A 22,398-nucleotide genomic window follows, 5' to 3' on the forward strand; every position below is an offset into this window, starting at 1 on the left:
ACATCACTCTGTAGATGGGCTCAACCTTGAAAATTCAAATAATGTTAACAAAGCTATAAACACACTGGAGATTCGAGATGATGTATGACATATCACATTTCTCGGTTCTCTGAGAACATTTTTGCTTTGTTTATAAGAATCTCAACACTACTTAACATGTGTGAATTACTGTGTATTTTGCTGCTCTGCTCAACCTCTGATCTAGCAACTTGTTTTTGTTTTCTGTTATTTCTCCTCCTCTATTTCCATCCCCTTCAATCTGCCAACTTGAACGTAAAAGGGCCGTTTGAAGTGAAAAATCATGAAGGGCACCACCCGCTGCTGTGGTTCCTCTCTCCTCTGCAGCCACCATTAGCATGACCTTTCTTTGACTGACCGCTGCCTGGTTAAGCTCCATACAGAATGACCAGAGGTGACCTTTAGAAAACAGGGATGCATCAGGACCATAGGAAAGACACCAGAAGCACGGGTGCAGCATAGACACATGTTTGGACATCATTTTCAGACTTGTGCTGAAAGAATTGTTTAAACAGAGTACTAATAGAAATGTTGTGCTTTACATAAAAATTCCTCATTTACAGTGTTAGGTTTGTATGAAAGGTGTAATACGATTAAGGATATAATATATTTTTTTTCAGGGCTGAAAACTGACTATTGTCTGGGTGATATGTTCATATATCAATAAGTCAATGAGACAAAATATGTATGATATGATTTGTACAATAAGACGACAACGGTTATCATGACAGGTCCATGTACCCATCAAAACTTCTTTATTGCTTGCCTAACATGTCTGAGCATGTTGTGTGTAAGAGCAGTACAGAACGTACCTTCTTGCTGATGTCCTCTCGAGAGACTTTTTTTTTTTTTTCTAATCACAAGCCAGGTAATGTTCTGTTCATTGTTTTCCTGCTTCAAATCTAATCTACCTTGCGGACAATCGGCTGTGAGTCAGACCTGTTTGTGAAAATTACTGCTGGGGTAATAACATCTCCAGGTTATCATCTTGGACCCTTCTGAGAAACAGTGGATGGGATGATGCGAGAAATGAGGCAGCTGAAACACTCGGTCCTCTATCAGTTATTGTATAGTTCATTCTAATTTGTCCTTATCTGATTTGACCTTTTAGAACAGATGAAAGCTACTGAACACTGGCTTTGACTTGAATGAATGTTAACTGTCATTTTACCCACATTAAGGAACATTTATCAGACCAATAACCAATGGTTATATTCTCCTGGAGTCCATATTCAAGTACATAATAGAATACATGAAGTCCTTTGAGGATAAGAAGCCATTTTCCCCAGAGCACACATGCATGTTCAGTGTGTCTGGTAACCTTTCACACCTATATTTATAGCCGCCCCCATGTGATAGACTCACTGTAGATGGATTTTAGTATCAGTATCTCTGACTAAAGCCTGAGATAAACCTTGGTCTCATTCAGAGCATTGTCAAAGACAATGCCTTGCATGCATCGCTCCTTATCATACTCCCTTCATCCTGTCATCCACCACTCCAAATGCAGCCAATCCATATCATCACCTCCTCCTCCTCCTCCTCCAATTAGAGCCAAAGTCTTCTCTCCCACCACCCTCATCCCCTCCCAGCCTCCCCTTCTCCACTCTGGGGAACAGCGGTAGGGTGACATTCTCACTAGTTGGCTCTAAATGCCAGTTGCTTAATAATCACACTTTGAAGCTTGTACTACAGACCTCCAGCTTAGTCTCAAATCTCTGCCTCAGGGTCTGTTCCCCTCTCCATCCTCTATCTGTAAGTCTTCTTTCTCAAATTAAAGCTAGGGGTCACCACGGAGGGGTTTTTGATCTCCTCTGATCAGTTTTGATAAAGACAGAGCAAGCCTTTGGATTCTGTTATAGCATCCTTCAGCCAACAGATATTTTGCAAACAACACTGGACCACTTCTCAACATTGTGTAAATGGCTTTGGACAGATAGTTCAGACATTTCTGGACAACATCAGCACTGAGATCATGACAGGCGATGGATCAAAACTAAATGCAGTCATTCATAAATAAGTTTATGAGTATGGAACCTGCAATCTTGATGTTCATATGGCCGTCCAGCAGCAGATTCTCCGCCTTCAGGTCCCTGTGGACAATGTTGCGGTTGTGACAATACTCCACCGCCGACAGGATCTGCCAGAACTTCCTCCTGGCCTCCAGCTCACTGAGACGACCATGCTTCGCCAGGTAGTCTGCAGCCAGACAGCGGAGAGAGATGATGTTAGAAGTGAACACAGATAATATTTTACACAGTCCTTTCAAACACAGTGTCAGGTATCACTTAGTACAGCTGAAAAGAATGCATTTGTGCAGATCTTTCATTCCACCCAGTGTTGGCGGTTTTGTTGAAAGGATAATGTACTTCTGATGAGGTGCAGTCCTGGTGCCAGTAGTAGTTTACAGCTGCTCTACATTACAGCATGCTTTGTAAAAGTGACTCAGTGCAAGATGGACAGTGTAATTTTTCTTCGGAAACCCCTGTTCTAACCCTGTGCGCGAGTGTGTGAATAAGCAGTGGTGGAGAGAATGCACAATGTTGTCATAGCCGGAGGAGGAGAAGGGAGGATGAGATTTCTGAGAATTGGTCTTTCGGTACGTAATGTCCACATTAGTACAAGCTGGAACAGGGTGTGAGTTGAGGAGGAGGAGGTTAGACAATCAACACTAAGTAAAAGTAAAAGTAAATATGATGCTGAGTATTTACCCAGTGGGTACAAAAACATGTGGTTTATTTAATGTGCTTAAGTTTGTGTTTGTGAAGAAAGATGAAACCAGAGTCTCTCTGCTGCCTTTGGGGGGCTAAAATCATAAATTTAACCATCTTCTTTATCCAAGCATCCAGATCACTGACCTTTCTCCATTTGTCTGCTCTCACGCTGCCTTTGCTGTTTTTCTAACCTTTCACACACAGTGTTGACAAATTTTTTACAAAGTCCTGACAGACTATTTTACGGGTTGCATGATTTTTTTGCCGCCCCGTGAACTTTGGAAAGCGTGGTGTTTGTTGCTGTCGGCAGGGTTCCTCTTCACACCTCTCTGTCCAGATAGCTTGCAAACTCTTCAATTCACACTCTGTGGCAAACAAGATAGGACACTCTGTGTTGGCTTCCCCTTCCAGCTGGCATGGATACAGACCACCGACCAAACCTGACGACAACGCACAATAGCCACAACAAAGCCAGCCAACAAAGTTTATGAGTAAACCGAGTGTGCAGAATATAAGGAACGCTATTATGTTAAGAACCACGAAGGTCACTCTCATAAAAAGACCATTTTTGTAATCACAAAGTAGATGGGGACTTGCAGCCTAGTTTGGCTGAGATATTAAAAACAACTTTTTGCCTGCTCTTTGCCTTTGTTAGAAATACCATTTAACTCTGCCTTTTTCTCGACAAGTAATATTGCTGTGGTGTGCACACACATTTATGTAAAAGATAAGATCACTGACAAGGTTTCATAACTAGGCCTCCATCAAGAAGATGCAGAAAAGTCACATTAAGCCAATTTCACAGTCCATTAACTTCAAAAACATCAAGACATCAACAAAGTGTGGGATATTTAAAGTACAGCAACACATATCCTGAGGCCAGCAGCATGCATCATGTTGTAAACTCTTCCTCTTAACTTCTGAGGATTGACCAAAAGGCCAGCTGTGTGTTGGAACAAAGACAATACAATAACAATGACTAAAGGATAGACGCAAGTTGCACTATTAAGCTATGGGGAGATTAAGCTGTTTTGTCCTCAACAGCTTGGTTGATAAATAGCGTTGGACAGAGTGAGAAAACCTGATTAGATAGCAGCTGGTAAATTCCATAGAGGAGGCCATTCAGTGACCAGGGCAGCTTTCATGCAATGCTGCTAATCAAAAAACACACCAGGGAGGGGAATGTTTCGAGGATGTCCAAGTATGCACCTGTGAGACGGACATGGGTCTAGAGCAAAAACTGTTGTTGGATCAAACCTCTCCTTTTATTGGTCTGACTCCTCCAAAGCCGTCAATATGTTCCTACCAAAGCACTTATTGAACGGTCAAACAACAAGAAGTGGTGCAAACTAGTACCTATACTTCTTTACTATATTTGACCAAAAGTGTTTGTACTGCAGCTGTTGCATTATAAGGCGGGGTGAAAAGCCTGCCATCGCATGGATGGGTGAGTCACTGTAATCACTCAAAATGGAGATAACAGCGCAGACTCTATGACTTTCCACTAAGGAATTAATTGTATTGGACTGGTTTGTGTGTGCAAAAAGTGCCTGATGTGAAACAATGAGTGAAGTGGGCATGCATGTTTGGGCTGTTGTTTTCTGAAAAACTTCATTGATGAACACATCCCCAAAAATTTTGACTTTAGAAAGGCGTAATGGTTTTGGACGTTGGCCGAAACATTCATTTAAAACTCTGTTTATACCTAAGGGTGTAAAGACACATGTATTCATGCTGAACTATGGGCATCATGGTTCGGTGCAAGGAGTCATACAACAAATACTTCTGTCACATGAAGAGAGCAGGGATGTTAATTGGTGAAATTATTAACCATTCTGATCCCCACTCGCAGAAAAAGAGGACATGAAGCGGGTGAGCAAGTGAGCGGTGAACTGGACGAGGACCGACAAACCTTGACTTCTGTGTACTGTTCCTCCCTGAGAGCTCAACTCTCACTCACACACACTTTTTTTTTTTTTTTTTCCAAATTGGAATCCAAAAAATGTGTAGCATTTGGGTTTGAAAACACAACTATTGGCTCTAGATTTTCTGTCACTTGACCCCTCGCATAATCAACTACTGATTTTAAAATTCTAAGAATAATCAGACTTGACTGTTATAGCATTTTTTAATAGTGAAAGCAAACTAAATGCCAAACTTCCTAATCTTAATCTTAACTCAGTATCTGTGACGGCAGCGATGTGTTTCTACAGTAGTACTTGAAAAACAAGTCATTACTGTCTAAGCCATCATTACGCACACACACACACACACACACACACACACACACACACACACACACACACACACACACACACACACACACACACACACACACACACACACACACACACACACACACACTGCAGTATGTTGCCCCAGTGGAAGGATGAGTAATCCACTGATACAATGTTGGCGAGGGCAAGGACCTCAGCACAGCGAGGCATACAGAGCTGCATTCTGGGAAAGCGAACAGAACAAGTATGAATCATCGGGGTATTAGGGAACAGCTCAACAACCACTGTGTTCCACTTCTGCTGAGAGCTGCGTGAGGACCTAAGTCTCCTAACAGCTGCTCAGGTTTGAAGGGGACAAACATCATGGGTACAAACTGGCTTTTTGGCGAGACCTCTGGCTGGACTTCAGATAATACAGTGGGCCAGGCATACAGAGAGAGAGGGAGAGGGAGGGGGAGAGAGGGAGAGAGGGAGAGAGAGAGAGAGAGAGAGAGAGAGAGAGAGAGAGAGAGAGAGAGAGAGAGAGAGTGTGTGAGTGTGTGTCTGCATGTGTGTGTGTGTGTGTGTGCGCGCGTGTGAGTGTAGAGGACGAGTGGCAAACACACACACTCTGTTTGCACATCAGTAACTGATACCCAAACCACTTAAATACAGGAGGGACATTAAAGTCATGTCTATGAGGGTGTTGATAGATGCCGGTGCCGATTTAATACTGGCACCCTCAGGGGTTAAACTGAGCTGGAGCGAACTCGAGCTGAGAGCTGCCTTTCCATCCAAGTTATAACCCGCCAAAACATTCAGCCTGAGCTACTGGTTGTGACTTCTCTTCCATAGTCCAAGTGTTCATTCAGAGTAAGTATTCAAATAAACACTTTTTTTGCCACAACAAAACTCATCTACAATATCCTTTCCATTCGAATGTGTTGCTTCTGTAATTGTCATACTGTGACAAAAACCAAAGATAAATATTTTTTTTTTTCAAACCAGTCTCCATCGCATCATGTTGTCCTTCACAGCCACAGTTACCTGTAATGGATTTCAAATGGAGGAAGATAATTCACTAGTGCAGGAACTAAATATAATCTTAATTGTTTATCAATCTGTTATTTTCCAGATTCATCGATTAGAAGTCTGATCCAAAATTGTTAGGAAAAGGGGAAAAATGTTAATCAAAACAAAATTATTGTAAGAGGGAAAAAAAGTAAACTGATAATATAAAAATGAAAGACGCAAGAAAGAGAGAAACGTGACTTGTCTTAATAAAGAATCAATGCTGCTTTCACATCTTAGGGCACTTGGAAGAGCTAAGCTTGAGAATACGGTGTGTCCTCGAGCCCTGACAGATGAGGTGGTAGGGAAGTCTCTATGACTGGTTACACCAAAAGTGACACCACACAGTGAGATACTCCACCCAGTATTCAGAGAACTAAGGAAGTCACTTTTGGAAGTCAACGTTAGACTACACTTAAAGAGTAATCATTACAATTCTTCTTTGGTATTCCTTCAGGAATGCATGGCAAACAATGACTACGGTGCTTGATACTGAAGACCATATACAATTTACAGGTGTAATGTCAGTGTGTGATCCATAAGCTGCTTCTCAAGTCTGTGATCAGGCCAGCTTGGATAGGATGAACAGCTGCCTCTTGATGTGATCAGAAAGTCAGACAATGTTCAGACACAACAACAGGTGTTTAGATGTGACAGAAACAAATGTCAATCACTGGCAATTGAACACCGTGGGTGTGTATGGTAATTAAGAATGAGGCATGTGGAGCTACCTCTAAGTGCGTCTATATATTTGTGAACTTATTTCTCTTGTTAAAAAGTAAGGCTCAATGTTATAGATGCTTCATCATGTCTAGTTTGTGCAACAGTGAATAGATGCCTCAGATAAAAAAAATGTTTTCTCCTTTACACAATATAACCCAACATCTCTGTTTACCTATTTAATTTTAGTTTACTGCGTATACTTCCGGACTGATATTTTGTGCAGATGCATGGCTTCTTAAAAACACCATGTTATTTATACATGCTCCAATTTATTTATTACAAAAAACACTACACGGTCTCAAAATGTCTGAAATCACTGAGGAAGATGAGCACAAATTGCCTCGGCTCAAATGTAGAAAAACATGTCAGGTTTATTCTGGCACAACATTTTCCTTCACGCAATTTATCCCTCAGCTGTCAGATCCTTGAAAGGTGCCATGCCTGTCACTTAACTGAAAACACTTTTTGTTCACATCAAAAGGGAGGAAAACTGCTACCTTCAAGAATCACCAAAACCAAGCACAGAAAGGTGGATGTTAACTCAATCTGTTGGAATTTGGCCTTACAAATAGTGAGAGAGCATGTCTGGAACATACCTGACATAATCCCTGTCGTGGCATTACATAGTCATCCAGGACGACTTAAATATCTAATTGACCGACTCGCCTACAATTTGGGTAGATATTACTGGTGTAGGTCACGTCTGCTAGTCCTGTGTCACCTGTACTAGAGCAATAATGATTAATCCATTAGTTGACAATCAATTAATTTGTTTGAGTAATTCTTTAAGAAAAAGAAAAGGCAGAACTCTCTGATTCCAGCTTCTGAATTGTGAAAACTGTATGGTTTCTTTACTCCTCTACACAGTTAACTGAATATCATTTGGTTGTGGTCAAAAGAAGACATTTCACACCGATCACCATTATTTTAACCATTTTATAGCCTGCACAATGAATCGATTGACATTTAAATCGACAATGTTAATAATCATTTCTATTTACAGTCTCAGACATATTACATAGATCTTTGTCATTCAGATGTGTTATTCACATTGTGGACAGGTGATGCTGGGTTCATACAATCATGCAGCTGTTAAGTGAACAGTAGAAAAGAGACATCTTTGTTGCAAGTCAAACGTCGATGCATTTAATATCAAATGCCTACAAAGATCTACTGACCTTGGAGACATTTAATTGTATTTAAGCCATTTAGGAGAAATTGCTACTTTTTTTGTAGAAATGGCCTCGCAAGTTATTTGACAGCTAACAACTGGTCCTACTCTGGTCAGCCATTCCTTCATTTATGCATATTTTCCCTCTTCTGGTCGTCAAAGCTGCCACACCCTGGCTGCTGACTGATCTGCAGAGACTGACCCAGTAAATATGAAGGATGCTCTACAGTGAAATACAAATTGACAGCTTAAGTACATAAGAATGTGTATCAGATAAATAGCCTGAGCGTTTCTTTAAAGTCTCCCTGTCTCATTCCCTTTCCATCAGTCAGACAAGAGATCTGCATGAGTGATTCTACTCACTGCCAGCTATTACACTCCCCTCTCTCCAGCAGTGCTTTCTTAAATATGCATGCCCTACATTTCCCCACCACCTTCCAAATTCAAATGGATGTCCCCTGCTCTCGCCTCTATTCTCTTCCTCCTTTCCTCCTCTCCCCTCCTGCCTCTGCTCTCCGCAACTCTGCTTTATTTGTGGCTGACCCAATTTTTCCAGGTTTGATCCATCCTGCGGTTTTGAGGCAGACTGCGAGAGCGGCACACTGACTGACAGACAGACACAAAAGCACACCGACAAGCTGGCATAGATGCCCCTCCTGTGCCCATTACCGTGCCCACCATTGCAAACAAACCCATCACTCTCCACCTCCTTGTGCCAAACCCAGCGCCGCTTCTTTTGTCTTTATGGCTGCAGACGTATACACACACACATACACACATACACTACACCCCTCCTGCTCCTCCACAACACCAGTTTGGGCTGAAGAGAGAATCGGAGGCTCATCCATTGTCTCACTGATTGGCTGTTACAGGGTGGGCTGCTAAGCTTCCACACCTTCACATCTTCCGCTCTCTGTCACCTCTGGCCAGGAGCAGACCTGAGAAATTCATCATGTCAGAAAAGCGGAGGCAACTCTCTGGAGGGCAATAGTGGAGGAAGAAGCTTGGCAGCTTATCCATTTGTCTGAGTGCATCATGACTGAACGACTTCATCCGTCTGTATTTGGAAATCAGAACTGATTGTTCAATTTTGTAAGATTGAATACTGTAATACTCATCTAATGCTGCAGCTTCCAGTCTGTGTCTGCCTGGCTGAGTCAACGCTGCCATTGCTGCAGCAGCTGATGATGACATATGACTGTCTTATGTAACTATATTACATTGTGCAATCGGGGCAGAGGGGTCTGAGGAATCAGGACACAATGTTTTATAATGCCCCGAGCTGATCCATGAGAAAATCTATGGATTATGGAAAATGAGGTGGACCATTTGTGATCGGTTATCTAAAGGAATAATTTGACACTGAGACTTAGATGCAAAGACTAATAACTAAAGTAATGTGTCATGATAAGTACCTATCATTATTATCATCATTATTATTAACATAATTCTGATCACTCTTAATAATAACACTATTATTATTACTATTATTATTATTACTATTATTATTATTATTATTATTATTATTATAAATAGACACAAGTTCAGAAACATTATTTTCCTCTGTGTCAAGTTTCCAATGCTTCTAGTCTTTATGCTAAGCTAAGCTAACCCACCGTTTCCTGTCTGCAGCTTCATGGTTAACAGACAGATATGAGAGTGGTGCTGATCTTCTTATCTAATCCAACAAGAAAGCATAATTCTGACAAAGATGAACTATGCCTTTAAAAATAAGTTGCATAGTGAGGTGTTGTGTCACTACATAGTCTGACATTGGCATCCTAAAGCTGCTATCTGGTCTAACCACATTAGGCTGTAGCGGCTGTAACATACACACTGTATACAGAGGAGTTTTTCTGTCTCTGTGCAGTTCTGTTCTTCTTTCATATTTTTAACGGCACTCTTCTCTAATTTATTTTTTTCTTGCGACTGCTTCCCAGCTCTTTCTCTCTAGGTCACAAGAGCAGGCGTTGTTGCTGCTGAGTCAACATCACAAGTGGAACACTGGCCTCAAAATCACAAAGACACACACACACACACAGACACACACGCACACACACACACAGACACACACGCACACACACACACACTTAAGTTTACCATAGACTATCACTCCAGTAATCCTCTCAGCTACTGTGTCTGAAAGTAGGCTAAGTACTAAACATTCTCAGACTGTCTAATAGGTGAGGCCAATAATCTATCCACTTAGATGTCCACATCAGACAGGTCTATACTTGCATTATAAACTCAGGACATATTTGAATGTACAATAATATATAAAATATGCACTGTATAATCCTGCAACAAATGCAAATAATTATAATAAATGTGCTCATTTCAGTTGACATAGAATGTGTGTGCTGCATGCCATCTTAATTTTTTCCAAATTAAAATAATAAATGTCCCCAATTCAATACAAGCACATTTTGTCCTCCAGCCACAACACACGTCTCTCTTTTAACTTTGTAATGAACAAAAAAGAAGTTTATGAGGGAAAGTGTTTGAAAACACTGAAAATAAATGAATTTATCGCGACAGATTGATATAATGTAATCAACATGAAATATGAAACGACTGTTCCAGTGACTGCCACGTGTGCAGTGGTGATAGAGGGCATGTGGTGCTGTGGCAGACGAAGATAACTTCTTATCTTCATGTACTATTCTTGTTATGTTCTGACTTGTCTGTCCTGTGTCTTTATTTGCGTCACTTTAAAGCAGTGTACATAAAACACTTGTAAGTACCTTGTAAATTCAGACAGTCCACTTGGAATCTTGTTTATATGGCAAATCTGAGAGCACTTCCTTGTTGGTCACTTTTGCCTTTGTAATACCTGGTAAATGACTGACTGGAAGTTATCTTCTACACCAATAATTGAGCTTTTTTTCAGTCTCAAATATCCATAATGACTAAGACAAGCTGTCTTTTCTCCCTTTGATCTGTTTCCGCCACTTGTTGCCGGAGACAAACATGTAACATCTGGTTGCTTTAGTCATTTAAAAGATCATTATGAAAGACCTTCAGGCCACAGTGAATCACAGAGGCTTTGTTTTTTTTCCATCTAGTTCTTCTGATACTTCTGCATGTTTACTTTTAGTATTGTAAATTTCAGATTGCAATTTTATGTGATTGTTGCTTCTTGTTTCTTAAAATCAAGAATAGTGTTTAAAGCTTGTATGCCTTTATCTTGTTTCATGATGTTTTTCTCAACTAAGCGAGAAAATATTGACATATTCTGTATGTATTCATTCATTCATTCCTCAATTATTCTCAAAGCAAAGATGCCAAAGAAAAGTCTCTGGTTGCAGCTATTCACATATAGGAACTCGCTGCATTTCTTCATCCTCGATGATGCTAAAGTTAATAGTTTTGGTTTCTGGACAAAATAAAGTATTTGAATCTGTTGAAGTTGTCATTCCCTTACTCAAATGTCAACATTTGCCACTTTTTTCCCAGTCCTCTGATAATAATTGGCTTTCTTGGCATCTTTCAATATCTTCAGACATTTTAAAGCCCAGAAAATGAATTGATTAACAGAGAAAATAGGCAGATTAATCAATAATGAAAACATCATCAATGAAAAATATTAGTCTAGCTCAATCTTAGTTTACTAATTACCATCATTTTATTATAATAACATATTAATATTAATCCTATGATTATAGATCAGTTGATTGGTGATGCCTTGCTCTGTTGACTGCGTCTCATGTTTCCTTCCTTTTGCTTTTTTATGCATATTTTATTTTGATAATTCAGTTTCTTGACCTCTCCAGCCATGTGTTGGAATTGTGTGATCATTTATAATGCTGTTAGAAAAGTACATGATGCTGGTAGCTGAAAAGATGGTCATTTAAGTTAAAAGCTCATCTTTACAAGGTTTACAAGATAGTATAAAGAATTTAATCTAAGTGACGTTGTAACAGTTATGTTGAAAGTAATCTTGGTATCTTGCACAACCTCTCAGCAGTAAACTGATGAGCAGTGATTCTGCAATACTAATAAATCTTTCTCTCTTTGAGGCCGCCTCTCAGTGATGTCATTTTATACGTCAAAAAAAACCTTTAGTACAGCAATTACCTGCAGCACATGACAAGGGCCATATCAGGACATTGTTCTCAGATAGCCATCAATCATGTGACCTTTGAGATTAAGGCCTGGATAACTGAGAGCGGCGCAAGCTCAACAAGACTTCGATACTTCCTTGTTTGTCAAAAACATTACTGACACAACAGTTTTTTTTTTGTGCGCAATTGATACTTGGAGGAATGACATGGTGAGATAATGTTTGAGGTCAGATTGGCCTTGAACTTGAAAAGATAACTCACCGAAAATCTCCCCATTCTTGGCATACTCCGTGACTAAGTATAGCATGTTCTTCGTCTCCATCACCTGAAAGGGAGAAGACGGAAGAGCAGGGGAGGGCGAGGGAGGGGAGAGAAGAGTGGGAGAGTAAGTACACACTGAAGACCACGTTTTATAAGCAATACTCAGATAATCAGAAATTAGGCAAGAAGAGGGAATAAGGGAAAGCAAAAGAACCAAACATTACACAACTGTCCACATGGCTTTTCTCGGAGGTTCAACAACAGTGTCTGGCATCCACAGAGTCAAGAGCAAAACAAAATGCATGAATGGCCCAGGCTCTAAAAATGGCATCCATGTAAGAGAACGGAGGTGGAGGGTTGGTGTTGCCGAGTATATCTGAATGGTGCTTAAAACCTCTCGGCCCTCGCACCGAGCCATGTTGTGTAGGAGGGAAGAAGACCGATTTAGAAGCAGAAACACTCGGGAGATGAATAGAATTAAATGCGGAGGGCAGAATCAGATGGAGAAGGGAGGATGAATCAGACACAGCGAGCCAGACATTCACACTAGAAATCCCACGCTCATTGTTTATGATCAATTTTCCATCTGTTACACTGACCAATTCATGGATTTAGAAAATGAAAGCCAGTTTTTTTTTTTTTTTTAACTGGCGCTGGCTGTGTAACGAACAACATTGTGTCCTCTCTTTATGGTGGAGCTGGAATACGACTGATTGATCAAATCAAGCCCGTCAATAGGTACTCAGTATCATTTAATCAAAACAAGAGGTATTGTTTATGACACTAATTTGGATCAACGATAGAGTTACTTTACTTACTTTTACTTAACTCAGGTGACAATACATTATACATTTATCTGCCATGACCCAACCCAACAGTTTTCATAACGAAATGAAAGGATGCAACTCCTTCGCACTACATGAATAGAACATTTATGCACTTATTTAGGCTATAAACATGTAAACACACACACACACACACACACACACACACACACACAGCCAGGAAATTATTTCTTGTGGTGGAAACAAGTCTCTGTAAAGATGTGGGCACAACAGCCTTCCCGTTTGAGTCCCATTTGTCCGTTTCATTTCCATACGACCGTACATGAACCAGGATCAGCCTTGAATCCAAGATTAAATCAGCATAACTCTTAATATCTAATAATCAGGACCTTGCATATCTAAAAATGACAGAGCAAGACTATTTTCACAGATTTGATATCAAACACTGACAGATAACAAATGTCAATACAAAAAAAAAAAAAACATGTTGAGGTTTGATACTTAACCATCCAAGGCTACATGTCAAGCCAGTTTGATTATTTGTGCTTTTGTATGAAATCAGTAACTTCAACAGGATGACACTGTGCTACAGACATTCCTATAGCTGGTGGCTAACACTTAAACCATTTATATCACATGTCTACAACCACTTAACAGTAACAGCCTTGATGCACTGCAAATAATCAGGACACTACTTTAATACAGTGGAGATAATATGTTAATGACATGATATACAGTATTCCTGACTACTAGTGAATAACTGAAACCAAATCATGTAATTTAATACATACAAATGGAGAAAAAATAGTCTAAATTCTGTATTAAGAAATGCAAATTGTACTTTGTGTTTCAAGGTTTCAGATTGTTCAATTCTAGAAAGATGCTTACTCCTAACAGACTCATCAGTGTTAATACAATCAGCCATGACACATAAAAATAACAATTCATTGTTGGTTTTTGACAAGTAGTGAGAAGACATGATGAGGATATCAGGCCACAAGGAAGTTCAGCTGCAGTCCCTGTGGTGAAGTGTATGCTAAACAGAGGCCAGACTGTTTCATTACAAGATTGCAAATGAATAATTTATGTGTTTAAATGTAATTATGTCAATGGTTTTAAAACTGTAGGCATGAATTGTAATGGGGGGATATCGAAGTAAGGGTCATGATCTATTAATCTATTGCATTTCTTGTAATATGATTGTTATTCAAATGAAGTACTCATTTTGTATTGGCTTAATCTAGACAGAGAGTGGTTTTGTAAGATGAAAACAATATCCAGTGATAATTTTAATTTCTTAAGATCTTGTAAAAAAGACTCTTGTCTGTCTGCAGTCTATAATCAAAAGCAATGTGGAAAAGGAGGATGGTGAAGTGAAGTGAAGAAATAATGGCAGACTTGGGTCAATATAGAAGAGGCCACACAAGACATGACAAACTACAGTGGGGTCCACTGTTTGGTTGCTGTGTGGCTTCATTAGCTTGGCCTTCTCTTTTGAGCCACAGGGCTGACCCTAGTTTATGGGACTGGAAAGGAAATCACTAATTGACCTGAGCTGATTGGATGGACGGACCACTGGAAATAATGATACACACCAAAATAACACAGCAGAAAGCTGGAACAGAGCCACATGGTTGTGTAATGATAATGAACATTCATTTACTTTCCCTAAACAAACTAACAGGACCCCGAGGCTTATGTAATGCAAGTGAATCACCAAAACTGTTGATTTATTGGTGCTGAGGCTATTTTGTCCCTTTGCCTTGTTAATGTACCAACAAAGTGTAACTGACAGAACAAATCATTTTAGAAAATAAACTCATAAAAAATTATGTAAACTTCCCTTCTGCACCTGGACATGCATACAACTACCATAAAAGGTGCTAAAGTGGCATGAGGGACATGACATTTATGAGATCTATTTCTATAAAAATGCTTTTAGCACATATCGCACTACTGATAGCGACAACGGCTCAATTTCAATAGCACAAGAGCAAAGCATGAAGCTGGACAGGCATCTTTGCAGTTTGCAAAGAAAGTCATGCTGCATAGTTCATTTTTAGATTAGCCGAAGGGACTGAGGTCTTTTTACACCAGACATAACGCACAGGTGTTAGTAGTTAACATTAATGACTACTCGCTTCTATTAACGGCTTCTAAATGTATTCATATTTCCAACTGAGGTTTATTCTCCGACATGTTAAATGTCCTCCATGAAAAATGCTTATAGGAATGACAATAATACCAAAGTTAAATTATCAACCGTATGAGCTTTTACCACCAGTGGTAGTAGTCTAACATTTTTACACTGGTTGCACTGGTTGATCTGCCCGGACAGCCAGTCTTGTTGCAGCTTAGCTTGTCATGGACAATGAATAGGAATATCAATCAACACTGCTCGTGCTGTAGTAGGAAAATACAGACCTTAAGTTCAGTGCACATGAGATTCTATCATATCTTTAAAAACTCATAGTAGATATCTTTTAGCAAACTGTAGGTCAACATTTTGCTTATGTCTTTTTAGTGAAATCATTGTCCAAATAAATACTGACACTGTGACCCAGTATTTCAATAATGAATACAGAGGGCACTGGCAAGAATAAATAATGTTTTTTTTTTTTTAACAAGCCATGAATTCATTCTGGGCTAAAGATTTGACTTTTTACAAGGACATCCAGAAGTGTGGCCATAAAATACATCCATATCTAATATTGAGCGGAGTCTAGCACAGCAGTACATGTCAGATCTCATGTTCCAGTAAATAACAAAACATTACATATAACCTTCAAATACTAACAGGATTTGGTCTGATTCATACCAGCAGCACCTTTACACAGTGCAGAACACACACACACACAGCGCTGAGTGTCAGTCAGTCATTAACCACGCTCTCATATCTTAAACAACCCAGCAATGGCAGGTTATGCTAGGCAGCAGTTGTTTGCTAATGCATTAGAAAATGACCTCGATTGGTCTTGCCTGTGCTTCAACACCCCAGACTGCTAAAGAACCAAAAGAGAGGAACAACAGTAGACAAACTCTGCTCCACCAAACGGATTTGTTCACAGTTGGACATGTTGGACTTTGCCTATAACCTAGACCCAAATTCATCTGTTGCACAAACCTGTCTCGATTATTCTTATCTTAAGAATTACTTTAGACTTATCAATTAATTTGTAGTCAATTAATTGTGGTAAAACTTAACTCTGCTAAACCACTCAGAACTTCACTACTTCAGGAAATGTTTGCCTTCTCAGAGAATGAAACCGTTTCAAGGACATTTTACTGGGTAAACTCACCAATGAGTGTAACAAGAATAAAAATAAAAACTCAAACAAGCCTTGATCTTGAAAAAATAAATACATGTCAGTAAATATTTAATTCTGTAGTACACAAGAGCATCAAAGATAGACTGAAAATAGTTCCTTTGATATATTTCCAACAGGTTACTGCACTCTTTATCCCTTCTCATGGCTCACTCCACAACACTGTAAGAAACCACTGATTCGCAGGAGTCATTGACTGTTATCATGAAAATCTCAGTCATATTTCTGCGCAAATAAGTCTTTATTGTTTTGAAACCTTCTTAGACCAATTTAAGGGACAAATTAAAACTGGCCTAACATTAAACACGATATAAATGTTTTTGTGAAACCAGTTGCGGGAGCTGACACTGCCTCGTAAAACGAACCAACAACAGGTGAGGAACGATTACATCTGTCTTAACTCTGGCTCAGTTTTTACTTAATTTAAGTGAGATAAAGTATGATGGTATTGATGCTGTCATTCCTCAAACACCACTGCAATACACTGACAGACTGCCTGGAGGTGTGATAGGGTCAAAGAAAGAGTAAGGTCAAAGCACAAAGACAGAAATAATTCTACGGAAAATCTCTTGATTGACACAGCTTGTCAAGCCAGAGACTAAAAAATGCAAATGAAGAAAAACAAGATGAAACCATTTATCGTCACACAACACTGCATCCTGGGAGATAACAACTCAGACAGACATTTGTATTAGAGAGAGATAAAAGAAAATACACACAACCTGCTTCATGTAGCGGGGCACTGTGACTCACCTGGTAGAGCTTGATGATGTGGGGGTGGTCCAGCATCTTCATGATCTGAACCTCCCTGTAGATCTTCTCCAGGTTGACAGCATCCAGTTGGGTCTTGTCGATGATCTTAATGGCCACCTGCAGAGTGACGGAGCATCGACAATACAAACTGTAATCAGCCGCTTTCTCAATAACAAACAAATGAATCACTGTTAGCGCCCGTCAGACTCGGAGGATAAGACACTCACACACACGCAAGCACAGCCAGACATTTAGTATTCTCTGAGAGGCGAAAGGAGACAGTGTGTTCTGAGATACAAGATAAATACTTAAATAAGTCTCGTCGGGCTGAAACTTTCATAAACACTCTTAAAATGTGAGCCGTGATAAAATATCATAGGGAGGTACGGCAGAGGCAAACACAGGCCTTGTTGGATATACACACGCAGCCACAATTACACATATATGTTTAAATCTCATGCTCACAACTTCAACACTCATGGCTTTGATTAATGGTGTCCGGTAGGTAACAAGGCAATATTAACATTTCTCCTTGAGACTGTCTCATAAACAGCATTTCATCAGTATGATCTGAAGTGTTCAGAGCATGGCGAGCCAAACCAGCGGAGTAAACAACATGAAATCGGTTCCCATCTCAACGACTGAACTGCTCCTGATTAAGCTACAACTCTGCTTACCAAAAAGTTGCGACGCTGTGTAAAAATGGAAATAAAAACAGAATGGAAGCATCTGCAAACAAACTGTGTTTACCGGCAACTTTTAGGAAGTGATCCCAAGCCGATGTAGCAGTATTCTTCATACAATCATTTGTTTCACAAACTTTTTAACCTAACCACATTGTTGCCTGTGAACATCTGAGCCGTGATACTATCTGCTGTTATCAATTAACCTGTTCATCTGTGGAATGTTCCAAACAGCTGTTTATATAGCATTACACAACTTTCCCAGTCTTTTCTCTCCCCTCTGTCCAAACTTGTTTTAAACATGTTGCTGGCACCAAACTCAGAATAAGCATGTATAATTACAAAAATCGGCGATGTTGAGGTGAAACATTAAATATACTGTCTTGTCAGGCCCTGTTGTTTTCAGGTTCCAGTGAGACTCTAGCTGAAACAATTAGCTGATCAACATATGTTCAATACTAACTACTTGGATAATCAATCAATTATATTTTCATGTGTTTTTACCAAAACACGTGATCTAAATGATCAACTCATCATTGAGCTCTGCTGAAGCCAAATAATGAACCATTCATTTCAGTAAGGTGTGCTGGATCAGATAAACATTTAAAAACACCTACACGGGCCTGTCTAGGGGCCTTGTTTAGCCTATGAAATGTCCCAAAAATACATCACCATGGTCGTCAGATAAACACCAGAAACACCCCGTTCATGTTACAAAGCATTTTACCACAAATGTGCGACTGCATGTATATGACTGGCAATTGTCACACTGCGTTGCTCCCTCTCACACCCACTTTAGCGTATGTGCGGTTTGCACTTCCAGATGTGCAGTGATGGGTGTTTAGGTACGTTTAACACCGTCCATTACTATCTCCCAACACACAGCACAGACAGGTATGCAATGTGATGTTTAATCCTTTGAAGGAATCGAAATCTTTTAATGGCACTCTCGCTACACGTTGAGACCTCCAGGGCATACAATTTAAAATCACTGGCCTGAAGTAACACAGAGGGATTAATGAGTACTTAGCATGAAAAGATCTGAGCTAAATGATTACATTGTCAGCTATAGACACACACACACACACACACATTCTTGTGAACTCTTCTGGTCCAAGGTCATCTGAGGACAATGGGTTAGAGGGGTATTTAGCTTACACACACAGGCAGGACAGTGATCAGATATGGATAAAAACACGCCCTGCTGGGATGATAGACAGGACCATGTGGGAACGGGCCAGCAATGAGTGAACCTACAAGCCACAATATGTACATAATGGGATGAATGGGTCAGTATAACACGCAGGGGCCACGAGTAGAAAAAACTAGGTTATGCACACACAGGTAACACCTATCCAGGATTATGCACGCAGACATATCAGATCTGCTGTTTCATGTGTCATTAAACGCTGGCTTTCCTAGCACAGATCTCTTTTGCCCTGGCAAACGCTCAAGACAGATGGCATCATATAAAGTTGATAGCCTGGCCTCTCCAGCCGACCTTGGCCACTCTGACAAACAGTCTGAATCTGGGCGAGCCAAGCAGCTGCAGCTCTCTGTACCGGCCAATGCCGAGTGACCTCTACCAAACCGGTGGCCTGAAAACCTGCAACAACCATGCATGTTCTCATTATCACACCGGTGCAGGCACCCAGTGAAATCACCTGGTGTTTGGCTGATATTAAAACCTGCATCCGCGTAACTGTTGTCGTTACACGGTGGCAGATTACCTGGATAGACTAACATGGTGCCACTTCGCAGGCTCCAGCAACCAGATTAACACGATAAGACTCTTAAGAGCCATTTTCTTGCCTAGTTATTCATTAAACCCACCAAGGGCCTCGTCTGCATGATGCAAATCTTGTTTTTCAGTAAAGTGTGATTGCTCACGTTTCTACGACAAACATTTGCAGGCTCTGGAGAGCAAAGATCAGAGTGTGCAACGGGGTTTTTTCACGAGGCCTATTTTTCGTGTCTCACACAACACAGCTTCTTCATGAAGCCCCTTGTGTATCTCTGTCATTACAACACAAAGTCATGGCACTTGGTGGTACTGCTCGAGAAAGGCCTCTCTGTAGACAGCTGACATAAAACTATTAGCAAACTATGACAAATCCGAGCCCTGTTCCCTGTGCGCTCATGCTACATCATCGCCTGAAAGCGTGCAGTGTTTTGTGCTATCAAACCCTCTCCAAGCTTAAGCGAAGAAACCCCCCCGCCTTGCCCGTAGAGAGTGTCAGTGGATTGCTGTCCTCATGCATGTGTGCAGAACACTTTGCTTTCCAATTACAGAGCTCTCTCCGGCAGGCTGGCATGTCCCGCTCCTTCCCTTCCCTCACACAAAGCTCTCAGGCGCTGCTGGCACAAGAAACCACTAAATCACATCATTATTTGGATTACATAATGGGACCACCGACCCATGCTGTATGCCCCAGATACAGCAAACTAGGATGTTTTAACACGAGCCAGACTCTGGATTTGGTGCACTGTGGCGCTGTCTGGGTCAGAACCAAACAGGATTACAGGTGTGTGTGTGTGTGTGTTTGGAAAAGAGAGCGTGCGTGTTTACAGTGTGTGTTTCCCAGCAGCAGCAGCAGCAGCGGTGGTGGTCAGACCTCTTTACTGGCAGTGATGTTGTCTGAGGGGGGTGAACGTGCAGGCAGTCATTGCTCCTGTATACCTGCAGCAGGGACTCAAAACGCACCAGCTGTTGCTCTCTCTGGGGCGGCCAAGTGACTAGCAGTTACCCGATCCAAGTTTTTTATTAGCGCATGATGTGGACAGCATTTTCGGTATCTGCTTTGAATATCTGGGGTGTCAGCTAGTGCAAAGAAAGTTATGTAACTTCAGCCCGAACAGTAGCATAAGTTAGCATGGAGGCTAACTAGTTCCACACACATTCACTCACTCGCTCACTCACCTCGGTCTTGGTAATGCGGTGTCGGGCCAGCTTCACGACAGCGAAATTGCCCTTTCCTAAAGTGCGCTCGATGTCGTAGAAGCCCACTCGGACCGGACCCCGGATCTGCGGTTTTTGGACACTGTCAGCCATGACCATGCTGTTCTCGACCGGGACTGTTTGTGGACGAGTAGGAGGCAGCCAGACAGTCAGACAGACAGACGAGCCGGGGACACACGGGGGGCTCCACACGGGCTCGCTTCGGGGGCAGCTACAGATAAAGACGAAAGGAAAACAAACCACCCGCCGCCGCCGCCGCCGCTGCTGCCTCTGCTGCCGCCGCCGCTTCTGCCGCCGCCGCCGCGCGGAGCAGCGTGTCCATTAAAAATAGACAAAGTTGATTTCTGTGTCGCCCTGCCAGCTTGGACGCCAATGTGGCGACGCTCTCCGTCAGCGCGGCGATACGAGGCAGGCCATTTGCTGCTCCCGGGGGCTGTGACACCACGTTCTCCGATACAATAGAGCTATAATATTTCAGCTGGAGGCACCTCTATCAGCCACAGAGCACACGAGTTGACTTGCAAAGAGGCATCATGTTCTCTGGTTGACGTGTATTGACGTCAAAGCCATAGGGGTATTTGTACAGGGGGCGGGGCCACGGAGCCGCTCCACACTTCAGTGCCAATTGGTTGCCAAGACAACCAGACCCACCTCTTACGTCAACCGGTAAAATTGCTATTCTGAAATGTGTTTGCTCGCTCTGCCCTCCTTGATTGCACGCATAGGTAACTTTGGAGTTTTTTTTCTTTTGCCCCGCAGGTGTTAAGCACGCTTTTGTCGGCTGCGAGCTGAAAAAAAAAAGAAAAAAATTGCAGGAAGAAAACAGGGGTTAAATGTATTCTTTATTCTTAATCTGGATGTGAAACCAACCCACCTTTTGGCTTGATAATAATAATGTGCTGCAAGAGTGCATGGAAAAAAAATAAACACAACTATTTATTAGGATTTTATATTGCAAAAAATGCAAAATCTTTTACACTTTACAACACTTTGAGTCACATAACCAAAAAACAAAACAAAAAAGAAACGCATGGTACATATGTAACATGCAGGACCTCATGTGAAACTAGACATTTTAGCAGCCACAAAGACTTTTTGGTCAGCAACATAACAGCGCCATCTGTTGGCAAAAATAGAAAAGGCCACACGTTTCCTTTTAGAAGCACTGCCCTAAGTACAGTAGTATTTGTACTGTAGTAATCATAATAATATACTGATAATACATTTTAATCATAAGCATCTTTAAAGTCACCCAAAGACACTGCACAAAAAACGTTACTTTCCAGTTGCTTTTTTGAAATACTGCACTCACTACTGCAATATTTGTACTCTAGTGAAATTGATAATAATAATAATAATAATAATAATAATAATAATAATAATAATAATAATAATAATACATTTTATTCATAAGTGCTTTAAAGTCAACCAATGACACAGCAAAAGCAATAAGGCCACACCTTCTAAGGCCACACATTTCCTTTTTGAAATACTGCTCTCGGTACTGTACTATAAGTACGCTGGTAACATGACTGCTGTACCACTCTCACACAGACACTCCTCTACACTTTTACACAAATCAAAACACATTTGAATGTACTCATAAAAAAGGATTTCAACCACATTAACTCGTAGCCAAACTTTTATTTGAAAC

At 40.9% G+C, this 22,398-nt stretch overlaps 1 protein-coding gene across 1 annotated transcript in view; it reads right to left on the reverse strand.

The window, feature by feature from the left end:
* Positions 1-20,843, reverse strand: part of sik2b (salt-inducible kinase 2b) — a 41,837-nt gene extending 20,994 nt beyond the window's left edge. The window contains exons 1-4 of the mRNA XM_037118856.1: positions 20,706-20,843; positions 17,103-17,219; positions 12,239-12,302; positions 2,056-2,217 (exon numbers count right to left, since the gene is read on the reverse strand). Coding sequence (XP_036974751.1) covers positions 2,056-2,217; positions 12,239-12,302; positions 17,103-17,219; positions 20,706-20,843 — 481 coding nt within the window. The remainder of the gene's footprint in view (positions 1-2,055; positions 2,218-12,238; positions 12,303-17,102; positions 17,220-20,705) is intronic.
* Between the last annotated feature and the right edge of the window lie 1,555 nt (positions 20,844-22,398).

Source organism: Acanthopagrus latus, chromosome 2 (assembly GCF_904848185.1).
Source record: "Acanthopagrus latus isolate v.2019 chromosome 2, fAcaLat1.1, whole genome shotgun sequence".
NCBI lineage: Eukaryota > Metazoa > Chordata > Actinopteri > Spariformes > Sparidae > Acanthopagrus > Acanthopagrus latus.